General features: G+C 37.7%; 1 protein-coding gene across 1 annotated transcript in view; it reads left to right on the top strand.

The window, feature by feature from the left end:
* The window catches only part of TEK (TEK receptor tyrosine kinase), a 49,685-nt gene extending 35,995 nt beyond the window's left edge, over positions 1–13,690 (top strand). The window contains exons 10-23 of the mRNA XM_039567558.1: positions 269–430; positions 1,228–1,362; positions 2,148–2,441; positions 3,698–3,997; positions 4,502–4,659; positions 5,892–6,102; positions 7,041–7,151; positions 7,498–7,688; positions 8,111–8,224; positions 9,114–9,184; positions 9,773–9,813; positions 10,926–11,022; positions 11,497–11,596; positions 11,726–13,690. Coding sequence (XP_039423492.1) covers positions 269–430; positions 1,228–1,362; positions 2,148–2,441; positions 3,698–3,997; positions 4,502–4,659; positions 5,892–6,102; positions 7,041–7,151; positions 7,498–7,688; positions 8,111–8,224; positions 9,114–9,184; positions 9,773–9,813; positions 10,926–11,022; positions 11,497–11,596; positions 11,726–11,800 — 2,060 coding nt within the window. The 3' untranslated portion in view covers positions 11,801–13,690. The remainder of the gene's footprint in view (positions 1–268; positions 431–1,227; positions 1,363–2,147; positions 2,442–3,697; positions 3,998–4,501; positions 4,660–5,891; positions 6,103–7,040; positions 7,152–7,497; positions 7,689–8,110; positions 8,225–9,113; positions 9,185–9,772; positions 9,814–10,925; positions 11,023–11,496; positions 11,597–11,725) is intronic.
* Positions 13,691–14,115: the final 425 nt, after the last annotated feature.

The raw sequence follows: 14,115 nt of genomic DNA, 5'->3' as shown, positions 1-14,115 counted from the left end.
TACAGTTGGAATATGAACAAAAACCCATTTTAAGTACCATACTAATTATGTATATTGAAAGAATAAGTGTGACAATAAGGTTTAGAAGAACACCCAAAATTTTTTTTAATATCTTAACTGTCAGCTTTAGTGTGTAAAGACCTATCTATTTTGTGAGAGTTTTGAAGAGCATCTTCCATTTTCCTACAGATCTAGGAATAACCAGAGTCTTACTGATACACGAAGCTAAAAGGTTATATAAAAGGTTAATACTTGCATTCTTGTTCAGTTCCTCCTGTGCCACAGTTTGCCCCGAGGCTGACAGACAGAGGACATAATTTTCTCATAATTGATATCAATGCTGAATTACACAATGGAGATGGACCTGTTGTGTCTACAAAACTTCTGTACAAGCCAGCAAAACGTTATCAGTCCTGGATGTCTGTGGAAGGTAAGAGGACATTCTTTAATTCCCTTAAAGACAAATTTCACCCACCAACTGAAACATCATGTGTTTCTGTTCTTGATTAGCCTCAAAAGACTTTACAATGCATAGCAGTTAAACCTTTTGTGACTGAATGTGTGGCTGTTTATCACTACACATAATGCTCATATGGATGTATTACACCAACAGCAGTCAAAAGTGTATATTCAGTTTAGGAACAAAAGGTTTTCCCCTTCTTCCTTAGGACTAAGTGCACTCAGTATTGGGCCCAGCTGTTTTAAACTCCCATGTAAACAGGTTTTCAAAAGCAGTGGGCAGTACGGAGACATGCTGGGTCATCTAGCATCTTGTGTTGTGTTCATTGTGCCCCTGGTGAACGAAGTAACTTACCAAAATATTTATCAGTAATAGTATGGGCAAAATGAAACCTGCTTATGAAGTAGATGACCTCCTCCAGCTGTGCTTTCAAATTTTATGCATGGCCTCAAATACTATAGGAAACATAACAGGAACTTTAACAACAGCTGTTACTAAATCAGTATAATCCAAAATCTGTGTACAGAAAGAACACTAAGTAACCAGTATAGTTCTGTGTTGAAAGAAGGGCAGATGAAGCAACCTTTGGGCTGGGTTGGAACTCAAAAATAATTTTTTTATACATCTAATTAGTTTATCCTAGTGAATCAAGAACAACAACAAAAAAAGGAGCCTGAATATATTACCTTGTATTTTCCAAACATTTTCTTCCATAACATATTTCAACATGGGCCATGGTTTTACTTTCTTTTGACTTTTGTTGTCAGTAAAAGACACAACTAAAAGACTGGACAATCTGGAACCCAAAACGGAGTATCAGTTCTGTGTTCAGCTGAGTCGGCAAGGGGAAGGTGGGGAAGGCCATCCTGGACCACAGGCCAGCTTCACAACAGCTGCGCTTGGTAAGTCACCACCATGACTTTTCACAAATGGGGTGTTTCAGCTGTTTTTCTCTGTGGTCTGTTCCCTGATCTCTGTCAGAACACTTTCAATTGAGCAAAGAAGGCTGCACTTGAAAACTTTGTAGACTCTTTCAGAAGAATCTCAGACAAAGGGATATTAAAAAAAAAAAAAAAAAGGAAGTAAAGGAAAAGAAAGGAAAGGAAAGGAAAGGAAAAAACCAAATCATAAAACAGAGGTGAAGAGAAGCAGAAAAAGGCAGATCTATTCTTTTCCCTGATTTAGAGATGAGGGATCTGGGTAAGAAAAATTTATATATTTTGGCTAGCTATGCAGCAGATTTGGAGATAAAAATCACTTTTTTGCAGTCCTTCCTTTTACTGTTAGATCAATTTACTTTAAAAATGAAGATGTTTTAACAAGCAGGAAAGTTTTTAGTCCACTGAGGATAGATCCCAAACTGAATACAGACATACAGAATAAATGAGGATTGCACCAGGACCTATCTAACAAGACAACACCAGTTGGCTTCTCACATCTAAGAAGTGCAACTGCAACACCAGCTCATTGAAGACACCCTTTTGTTGCCACATCAGCTGTTGATAAGATACTGTGGGTCTATCACCGCCTCTTAGATGTAACTTCTGCCAAATTATGTGGGATGGCTGAGAGAATTACCCTATGTCACCCCAAGCTGGGGCAAGTGGTTGGGAATAACAGGTACCCTGTTTTAGCTTAGATACCAGACATGAAATGTTGTTCCCTGTTTCACTGTGGCTTTTCCAAGGTCTTCCTCCACCAGAAGGTATCACTCTCTTTCCAAAAAGTATGACATCACTGAATTTGTCATGGCATCCTTTAACACTGAGGACAGAGGATGATATTCGTGTTGAAGTGGAAAGGAAGAGCGTGAATGACAACGGTGACGAGAGCAGTGTTATTACTCAAGTGCCAGGAAATATGTCCACCTTGATCATTAAGGATCTTGAGCCTAGACAGCAGTACATGTGCAGGGTACGGGTGAACACCAGGTCCCAAGGAGAATGGAGCAACTATCTGTATGCATGGACTTTCAGTGACAGTAAGTGCTGATTCACATCCTTCTGTTTAATTCTTCGTGTTACCCCCAGTGATCAGACTAATTGTCACTTGATGACTACATTAAATGTAATCCTTTATTTTGGTAACATTTAGTTCCTGATGATCACTTGTGGTTGTTATTGCTATTATTTGGAAAGCTCAGCTTCCAAAGGAATTCTTCTACTGGAAATTGTCAGGAACTATTAATGTGTTGGGTTTTTTTTAAATGGAGAAAAACAAGCTTGAGAATCTACATCTTCTTTTCAGTGCAACTCGTGCTTCTGACACAAGTAGCATTTTTTTCCTTCTCAGAATGATGAGCCATCAGAGTTCACTACTCCAAGCTCTTTTGTTACTCAGTTTGGCTATGATAATACAGAAATTGTCAGCACTTAAAGAAGAGAAGATACAATGCAAGGTAAAACCCCCGTGAGCAAAGAGTAGTTAAGTGTGCTACACTGAAGACCGCCCTTGAATTCCCTGAGTGTGAGCAGTGTGCTTTCATAACATCACAACAAATGCCCTATCTGAATGAACTACCATCTGAACAGCTGTCCATCTGAATGGCTGATGGGTGACACTGCCCTTACCACACACTGGAAAGATGGGCTTCTTCCTCCTTATAGGTCGTGTAAGGAGGCCCTCACTGAAATCCTATACGTATTAGTGGAAGTATTAAGGGCTGTCATGGGACTCTCCACTTTCCTGAGCTCTGACACCAAACTGCACTGAGAAACACATAAGGGTCCTCTTTTCCAGGAGAAGGTACTTAGCTTAGTATTCATGGCTGTGTCCACAAGTGTAGCACTCCCCCCTTCTGGTGGTTTTCTGATTAGATTTTTGGAAATGTTGGTATCAATTTCCTTTCTCTCTAACAGCCTGACAGGTAATTGCTCCCTGAAGCAGTGAAAGTGTGGGATATGGGAATTAAAAGGGAATGATGATTCAGTATAGAACGAAATTAATATTAATCTGAAAGCAAATATGGTGTGCTTGCCTACAGATCAGAGAATGTGTATCTTCATCCAAAGACAGTATACTGCATGCCACTCCAGCTGCTCCTGCAAGTATGGAATGCTGCTACAAGGATCATACTGCACATCAAGATCATAAAATTATTGCATTCAGTAACCATAGCTCATCTACATATTCTGTTTCGCACAGCAAAAGGACTGAGGAAAATGTTTTGTTCTCTGTGGAGAGGAGAAAGAGGTGGATGTACACTCCAATGCCCTGTGTGTTTGTGTTTGTTCTCAGGAATCCCTCCTGCACCAAACAACATCAGGTTTTCTAATACCACAGACACATCCTCAGTCATCTCTTGGACAGCTGCTGAGGGTCATTCCATCTCCTCCATCATCATCAGCTACAAAATTTATGGCAAGGCTGAGTACAACCACATCGATATTATCATAAAGAACACCAGCATTACTCAATATCACCTCAAGGGCCTTGAGCCAGATACTGTGTACCAGGTTCAGATTAATGCTCAGAACAACATTGGCTTGAGCAACCCGAACACATCATTTGAACTGAAGACTCTTCCAGAAACTAAAGGTTAGTTAATCCACCATACTGGATTTGCACAAACCAGGACAGGCTGTATAAACTAGTTAGCTAAGACACAGTCATAATACTAATTTTTGAATCTGAGTTTTCTTTTGCTCTTAATTTTAACACAAAACACACCACCACCAATATTTAATTCTTAGTTCACTGCATGGTATTGATGAAGTGACAACATGCACCATTTGTGCATATCCACCAGACAGGGACCAGAGACTCAAAAATTAAAGGAGCTGCATATAGCAAGACTATTAGATCACTAACAGAATGTGACCTCATCTCTGCTCTGACTGAATTCAACAGAATATGCAGGTGCTCATACATCTGAAATTCAGAGCATCCAATGTTTCTGACATTTTTGGAAAACAAAGGGATGTATCCTCACATCTTTAAACAGTTTACAAGACCAGAGTATTCAGTTACACATTGCTAATGTATTGCTAAACTCAGAATATGCTGAAAATAATGATGAATTCTTATGTCCTTCCTCAACAGCTCCATATGAATCAAAAGGAGGCAAAATGCTGCTTATTGCTATCCTTGGCTCTGCAGGGATGACCTGTGTAACAATTCTCCTAGCCTTTCTCATCATGCTGCAGTTAAAGCGAGCCAACTTCCAGCGTCGAATGGCTCAGGCTTTCCAAAATGTGGTGGTGGGTTACCAGCTTTCTTGTGTCAGTTTGGTTGTTAACTTTAGCTCATCTTTTCCTGGTTTTTCTTCCAATTTCTTTTTCCTGGCTTTCCTAAACACTGTCTTCTCTTTATGTGTGCAGTTAGCACTGTTGTAAAGCTTCTCTACTAGTGACCTGAAAGCTAAAGCAATCACAGTTACAGGCTAGGAGGTAGAAAGCTTGACTTGAAAAAAGTTGCAAACCATTTGCTATGCTCCTTCTTCTGCCTTGTCACTCTTGTGTATGACAAGTACCAAGCCAGACAGAATAGAGGAGCCTGTTCTGCCTCTATGAAGTCGTGCCTGATTTTGAAAACTACCAAATATTTAATGTTGCTTGTGAGCATCAACAACAGCTAATACATGTTCATCCATTTTCAACCTGGGGACAGCACATCAGGGACCTATCAATGGCAACATTATAGTTTTGGCTGTGAGGAAATTGCTGAAGGTTTTAACATTACATGGAGGTATCTCTCTATACACATGTATATATTTGTATCCTGCTGCAGTCTCTTAGTCACTCTGCTTTCTGGTGCTTTTCTCTGCCTTCAGAGGGGAACCCATAGAGCAGAATGAAGCTGGCCCAAAGAGTTCCTTCATATGTATCTGAATAGGTTGTTTCATAAACAGGGGCAAGGGGCTCACCCAATGATATGATCAGTCTGCAGGGCACACAGAATAGCTTTGTCTCCTAGTCCTAAAACTTTTCCCATAGCAGTATTTCATGAGAATGTGTAACTGAAGAAATGTCTCCTTAGGTATGGAGGAAGATAATTTCCGTTCTCTTTTTATTTCCTTGCTTCTTCTTGCCTCACCTCACCAACACAAGATTTAATTAAGCCTAATATGAGATAAATCTCAAACCTGAGACTTAAAACTGCTCTTGAGATCAGTTTTATCACATTATTTTTTGCCCATGTCCTTTATCTTCAAAAGGATTATAAGACTGTTCAGGAGGCCCAGATCTAAAAGGTACTTACACACAAATTAGAAGCCTGATTAATTTTGTGGATCTGGGCAGAACTCCTTGTTGCAATTAGTGTCTGAAGTAGTGTAACTGTCTAGAGTACTCTTGTGTATGTAAGAGATGGATTGGGTTCTCTGTGTGTGTGTGTGTAGATGAGTGAGCACAGGTATTTGGGAAATGTAATCAGAGCATTGCTCAGTGAAGTAGAAATCACAGTTAATGTCATTTTCTTAACTCTGTTGCAGAGGGAAGAGCCAGCTCTGCAGTTTAATTCCGGTACTCTCACTCTGAGCAGGAAAGCAAAAACCAGTCCAGATCCTACTATTTATCCAGTTCTTGAGTGGAATGACATAAAATTTCAAGATGTGATTGGGGAAGGTAACTTTGGGCAAGTCCTGAAAGCACGCATTAAGAAAGATGGCTTACGCATGGATGCTGCAATAAAAAGGATGAAAGGTAGTAAAGACCAGGGATTCTGTGACTAAAGAATTTTCTTGATTGTGTATTCTAGTGTTTCTCTGTCGTACAAAATGCTTAGTAACCCTCTTCTAAAGCTACAATAAATATTCAAAATTACTAGTTAAATTGTATCAGGTGTCACTAGGCCAAGATTTGTCAACGACTGTACTTCTGCTGGGCAAAGTTAGTTTCTATTTCTCCTCAGTAGCTGATATCATTAAGTATCATGTATTTTTCAATTCATAGATCAGTATGAGCTTCATGTGAGTTCATCTGTAAAGCAAGATGCATTGAATAAAGAGGAGCAGAGAACTAGTCTTGGTGCATAGCATTTGTTCATCTTGTTTACTTCAGCCATTCAGAGACAACTGCATCCATGCATCTGTATATACACATACCATGGGGATCATTAATCTTCTTTTTATTCATTGGGCATGATAGATACCTTCCAGAGAGAGCTACAATATGTACAATACTGCAAGAATGTACATGTTTTATTGTAATTCACTAGATCATTATTTAGGCAAATTGAAAAACACTTTTAAGTGGGATGATTAATTTAAAAATAGCCAAGGTCTGCATACAGGCAGAAATAATCAACAGCAAACATAGGGAAGGATTTTTAAGCAGCTTCTTCTCATAAGATCTGCTACAACATTTTACACTCTCAAGTAAGAAGGAGAGTGACAGGGTGTGTTAAGATGCTTCCTTTCTCTGAAGATAGCTTCTGCAGACATTTGTTTCTCTATTTTTTTCCCTCTTATTGAAAAATCCTACCTTTTTCTGTAAACACTAATGTACCTTACAGTTTTCCTCTTTCTACTGGGGTTGAAATAGTAGTGGCCCAAGCAACTCAGACTCCTCATATTTAAAAATAATATTGTTATAAACTCAGTTCAGAGGAAAACATCAATGAGTGCTGTTTTGATTTTCAGAGTATGCCTCAAAAGATGATCACAGAGATTTTGCCGGAGAACTTGAAGTTCTTTGTAAACTTGGTCATCATCCCAACATCATAAATCTTTTGGGAGCATGTGAACATAGGGGTAAGGTACTATTGAATACACGCACTTTAAAAATTAGTTAAAAAAAGCCCCTCTCACAATATAGCCCATACAGTCCAGAGAAACACTACCAGGTCTGTGTACAACATTTGTTAAAAGGTCAGATAAACTTGTGTTTGGATCTACAAGCCCACATTAATGCTTCAGAAATGATGTTCAGTACTAGCTCTAAATTCTTCTCTACTCCTAGAAATTAGCCTGTTTGACATTTCCCTCCAGTCTGTTTTATGTTTATTTCCTTTCCGTGTAAATTTCAGTGTAAATTTCCAAAGACTATTACTGACCATCTCTTACTTTGTGATATGCTCACTATCTGATGTTTTGTTAGGATATCTTTATCTTGCTATTGAATATGCCCCCCATGGAAATTTACTGGACTTCCTTCGGAAAAGCAGAGTACTAGAGACAGACCCGGCATTTGCTATTGCCAACAGCACCGCATCTACACTTTCCTCACAGCAGCTTCTGCATTTTGCAGCAGATGTTGCCAGAGGGATGGACTACTTGAGCCAAAAACAGGTCAGTCTTCAACTCTCTATCCACTGAAAGCATGGCAAATAATTTTCCAGGGAATATGCCCTTTAATTAAATTAATTTTTAATTTTAGCTTCTATAGCACACACTGAATGAGATTTATTTTGTTGTCTCCACTTAAACCTATCAAATACTACGTCATGAGGAATCATGGAAGAGGCATTAAAACTTAAAACAACATGGTAGTTAACTGCTTTCATTTTCAGATAAAGTTTGAGATGTTCTTGGTAGTGACATACCACACCATTTTCTTTGTTTTGTGTTCTTACTCCAAATGTTTGCAATTTTCAATAAAGCAGTAAAGTAATACATGTAAAACTCAATTATACTGACTTCCTTATTTTATTACATCATTATTATTACTGTTGTGGTTGTTATTATTATTATTACTATTATGATTATTTTAGTTTATTCATCGAGATTTGGCAGCAAGAAACATCTTGGTTGGAGAAAATTATGTTGCAAAAATAGCTGACTTTGGCTTGTCAAGAGGTCAAGAAGTTTATGTTAAGAAGACCATGGTAAGGACCAAACCAAATTGATACAGTCTGTTTTCTTAATTTTGTTTTCTTATTTCTTAATCTGTGTTTTCATATGAACAAAAATGCAAATTTACAGGTATTACAGAACTAATTATTTAAATGCTACAGTTAACATGTAAAATATGCACACGTTTATTAATATACACATAAATACATCTACTTGTAAATAAATTCTATACCATGTTTATAATATACAATGTAATTTAAAATTATATGAATATGGATGACAGTAAACTAGATGAGTCAAGCTGGTCTAATTCTATTGAACAAGGCCAAAGTTAGCAATATGGTAACCAGAGGTACATCAGGATGTGTCCAGAATTAATGCTTTGGAAGATCTGAAATAGAAAGATATGTAACAAACATCATGTAGCTATAGACCAGAAATAGCACTGTGTTGTCAAGGCAACAAGATGGTCAGAGGCATTGTCTTAAGTATTATTTACATTTCACCTTGATGCTGATTAGATAATTTTTTTATTAGCTTTCATGTGAACTGTTCCCTTGGGAAGCAAATCATATAATCTTAGGCTCATGGAATGACTTGTTTTGAAAGGGACCTCAAAGACTATCTAGTTCCAACCCCACCTTTCACTACACCAGGTTATTCAGAGCCCCATCCAGCTTGGCCTTGAACAGTCCTACATCCACAACTTCTCTGGCCAACGTGTTCGAGTGTCTCACCACTCTCACAGTAAAGAATTTCTTCTGTAAAAATGCACAAGTTTAATAAGTTTATTTACTTGATAAAGTTTACTTGAATAAAGTCAGTTTTCATTAAAGTAACACAGAACGATTGTTGGCATAGATATTGCAACAGTGCTATACCAAGAACTGAAAAATAAAACTTTCATTAAATAATTTCCAGGGACGGCTTCCAGTGCGATGGATGGCAATTGAATCTTTAAATTACAGTGTTTACACCACAAATAGTGATGTGTAAGTATGTGTTCAAGTGGCATTTTTTAAACAAAGAAATATTTTTCCATATCAAGGAAAGTTTGGCAGCTAGCATGAGACATCCACCCTTAATTCACAAGACTCAGTAGTCATGTCAGCATGAGTGAGCAATGGAAGCAAAAAATAAAACCCATAACAAAAAAGTTACTTTTATTTCTTCATCAGGGTCTGATCAAGTTCTGTGTTCTCAACCTACTTAGATGTGCCCCACTACTTTAGCTGTATTTCTCTTTCAAAACAGGAGACCTGATGAATCTTTGGGAAACCCAGAGGAAATTGGTATTTTATTTAGGAAACTAGAAATTGTATTTGGAAAAGCAATTCTATAACTACGGTATTTGCTGAAATCTGATAAAGGTCTTTGGTTGACTCAGAGTGAATTAATTTTGCTACTTTTCCTGCTTTCTGATTCTACAAACCCCAGCATTATACAAAATTTTATAAAAAATACAGAAAAACATATCACACTTCTCTGTGTTCCCTGAATACTAGCAAAACTATCTACCATTTAAAAATACTAATTCTTATTGCATTCTTGTTGCACTTCATAATATCCCTCTGTTGCAGATGGTCATATGGCGTCCTCTTATGGGAAATTGTTAGTTTAGGTAAGTATCTGAACTTTGTACTCCACAAATAAACAATCTGAGCCAAGGCAGCTCCATTCACTCAGTCTTTTAAAATATATTGCTTCAAAATAGCAGTATTATTTCAATTTTCTTTCTGTTTTATTCAATACATTTTATTTAGGTTCAGTATGCTTGGAAATAAAATTGTCAGATTTTCAATTCAGGTACCATTTTAAATGAGAAAGAACCATAATGATCATGTTTTCATTACACTATAAAACCGAGGCCATACCTAAATATAAACTCCAGGATATCATATGATATTATAGCCTGAATACAACGTTTTGATTTTGGTGGGTGGCTTTTCCCCAGCTTTCCTGCATTTTAAATCAAGACTTACATTTTAGTGATATTGCAGGGTAGGGGAGTAATTAGCTCCTACTCCAAATATTCATGAAGAAAATTTTTGAACATTAACCTTCAAATAAAATTTAGAGTTCATTTCTGCAGGCACCTCTATCCATCATGATTGTGATACAGCCTCTCACCACTCAAAATCGCTGTGTTACATCTCCCTTGTGATTTGCCCTGGAGATGTACCCATGCTGGCCAGGAGATGCTACCGACTGAGGTGCACATGGCCTACTGGACTGATCATGAGCTCTGGATTTCTGATTTATTCCTGGCTTTCTTTACTAAATGGATTTGCATTAGATATGGATGCCGTGTGGAAAATCAAGACTCTAAGCAACCAAATATCTGCAGAAAGGGGCAAAACCAGCTGATAGTAAGAGCTCCATGAGTCCATACCAGATATTATTATGATGCTAATGAAGGAATGACTTGCCTAGTGACATCAATGCTGTTGATAAAACACTTCAAATACAATCAGATCCAGGCCCTCAGACTTGTAGAGAAATTTAGGCCAGCCCCACAAATGAGAATATTGACAATTAGTTTTATTTTTCTCTTCAATATTGTGCATCAAGCAGTAAGGAAGGATTAACAATAAAAATGTAGCTGCAAAATATTCCCTAATTTTGGATTAATTTAGCTGTTACTATGTCAGTCACACCTTTCCATGTCTACTATGAAATTAAACTTTATTTTATTAAAACCCTCTTCTGTTCATGACAATGGTTAAACTTAAGGCGGAACACCATATTGCGGAATGACATGTGCAGAACTATATGAAAAACTCCCTCAAGGCTACCGACTGGAAAAGCCTCTCAACTGTGATGATGAAGTGTGAGTATTGCCTCAGAAAAAAACCAAAAAGAAACAGAATAACATAACATCAGCTATAGAAAATACATGATTTCTACAAGAAACTAATAAACAATTTTTTTTAAATATAAAAACTACATTTAAGAATTCAAAAGGAGCACAAAATATAAAAAGTACATTAAAAAATTAAAAAGTATACAAGTCCTTTTGTGCACAGCATGCACTGTTAATTTGCCATGAATACTTTCCCAGGCTCTCTGTTCTAGCCAGTTACCCTGCTCTTTACACAACATGCCAGGGTTTTAGCTCAAAGGGAGATTTTTGATTATTCGAGTAAAAAAATTTCTTTTCAGGCAGGAACTAACTATTGTAATTTCAGCTATGTATAAATCCATTTTCCTCTGAAAGTGGAATGTGCACAATCTTTAATACCATAAATTTTTAACTTTAACCTATGTATCTAAACTATCAAATGCTGGTGTTTGATTTTTAAAGGTATGACCTGATGAGACAGTGCTGGAAAGAGAAACCATATGAAAGACCATCATTTGCTCAGATACTGGTGGCACTGAACAGGATGTTAGAAGACAGGAAGGTAAGAATAAAATTCTGTTTTATATTTATATATATATAAATAATTAGGCTATGAATAATTTCAGTATTATTTAGGGTCCTTGAGGTAATGCACCTTGCATCACACCTTCTCTGTTTATTTCTTTCCCAGACCTATGTGAATACTACCCTATACGAGAAATTTACTTATGCAGGCATTGATTGCTCCGCTGAAGAAGCTGCTTAAGACGGGACAAATCTTCATTCGTCAGTGATGTATTACAGAAACCCAAAATTCAATCTCCTGGAGCCCAAAATGTGATGTGCTGTGTAGAACTGTGTCTAGTTCTAACTATATATAATACAGCAATACTGTTTTACCACAGTTATGTGTGTGAATATCACACAGCAACCTCTGCCTTCACAGGCTGTAGAAGTGTATATACTGTCCAAAGCAGGTATAGACTGCAGTAATGAAATCTGTTGTTTCATATGCAGGGTTTTCTTTTTTCCTAGTCATGTAGATATAATGTCTACATACATATTGTAATGCATTAGGTATTGCCATCTTAGATTTTTTTTATATTTTCCAAGAGCTACTCATAGAAAAGTGGTAACTTATTGTAGTATTCCATGTACATTTCATTGTGTCTGAAACAAAAATGCTAGGCAGTTGCAACAATGGAAGTTGTAATCCAGTGTGCTCAACTAGGATAATTAAGACAGACTCCTATTTGAATGCAAAAGTCAGCTAGTAGAAATAATCTAGTCAAAAGTTTTGTTGACACTTGTAAGATATAAGGCATGCTATTGCTCTTTCGTTGCCTGGTATGATGGTCAGTTTTTGCCCATATGCAAAATATACATATATTTTGAAGTGTTTAATGCTATCAGAGGCAGCCATACAGCAATTATCATGAAGTGTAGGTTTGAGGAGCATACTATGCATTGTAAACCACATTTTTACAACCCGCCTGGATATACATGAGACTTATTCAATTTGTATTTAATTTAATAATTTCACTGCATAATTATAAATTACTACCTATTATATACAAGCAGGGCTTACTTACTTTTGTTCACTTCACCCTCTCATTCAGTCTGTAGTGTGGTATGACCTCTTAAAAATATCATAGTCAAATGCTTCAAAACAGCGATATTTTGACCTGCCAGAAAGGTCCCTAGTCCTTAGGTAAGATGTACAGAGGCAGGATTGGCTTGAACTTCTGGTGTCAAGCTGGGTACAAGGGATTTGGTGAATTTACCCTATCCAAATTTCACATATCAGCCAACTTCATGTTTTGCACACATGCTCCCCTCTTCCCCTTGACTTACCAGCTTGTAACTGTCCATCAGACCACAGTGACTTTCCAGTTGGGTGCATCAAGTCATCCCCTAAGACTTGGAGAAAGATTCTTGAGAGAGTACAAGATTTCCCCTTCTGATTCTTACTTTGTGGATGGGTATGTGATTGGTTACAATGTGGGGGTATCACAGCAGAGTATAGAGTAACATTAATGACATACACCGGACTGACTCAAACAGAAGCACCAAGAACCTATTAAAAGGGATTAAGCCAACAAACAAGGGTGCTGAGATGACTTGTGTGGCCTTGAGATAGGCAGAACTTGCACTGTAAACCAGGTGCTAGATGTAAACTAGGAGTTTATTGTTGGGGATTTAAATAAGTTTACTTATAGAATATTAGAAATTAATTGTGTAGGTTTAAGTTTAATTGTAACTTGCTTTCAGCTTAGCATGAGAGGGCCCTGCTCAAAACTTAGTGTAGGTGAACTTTAAATGAACTCTGTTAGCATAATGGCTAAGCAGGGGAGGAAACGGAGAAAGACTGATTATCTTCAGATAAGGCCTGAGACCCTGGAGGGGCCCAAGACTGCCCCAAGCTGGAAGATAAGAGCAGTTAATGGCACATGAACATGGAGAATCCAATGAGGTGTTAGCAGACCCCAGACCATAAATCACTGTAGGACTAAGAGGCATGTGCAGGGCACATGACGAGTGCGTGAAAGTCGGGTGCACAGACTGTAAGGGTATAAAGACCCAGGGATTTCTTTGGTCAGGGTCCCTCTCAGGTGGCACCCAGCTCAAACTGAAATAAACAGACTCTGCCTTAGAACCCAGGGTCCGATCTCTTCTTTCACATTTACAAAGAGCACACAGATTCACTGGACCAAGGGACAGCTCCAAAAAAAAAAAACAAAAAAAAGGAGAAACAAATTCCAATATATTTTTTCAAGAGACTACTTTGCCAGTGGTTTTTGAAGCATAGGCATTGCATTTTGCAGTTGAACTACATTCCTACCAGTCAGTGAGATGAATAAGAATGTACCTCCAAGGGTGTTTTCTAGACTTCCAGGCAAAGCTGGCTAAAAACATCTGCTGGAACTGCTCCACTTTCTGTACAGAATTTTTCACAGGTACAAAGAGGTCCTTGTCTCATACTCTCATATATTTCTAACAGGCAGACACAACTGACTATTCTGCTACTTGATGTGAAGCTCTCCTGTGGCAAATTTTTACATTGACCATTATGTCACATAA

The sequence above is a fragment of the Corvus cornix genome, chromosome Z, assembly GCF_000738735.6.
Source record: "Corvus cornix cornix isolate S_Up_H32 chromosome Z, ASM73873v5, whole genome shotgun sequence".
NCBI classification, from domain to species: domain Eukaryota; kingdom Metazoa; phylum Chordata; class Aves; order Passeriformes; family Corvidae; genus Corvus; species Corvus cornix.
The sequence above is the reverse complement of the archived record's forward strand: the minus strand, read 5'-3'. Positions and strand labels throughout refer to the sequence as shown.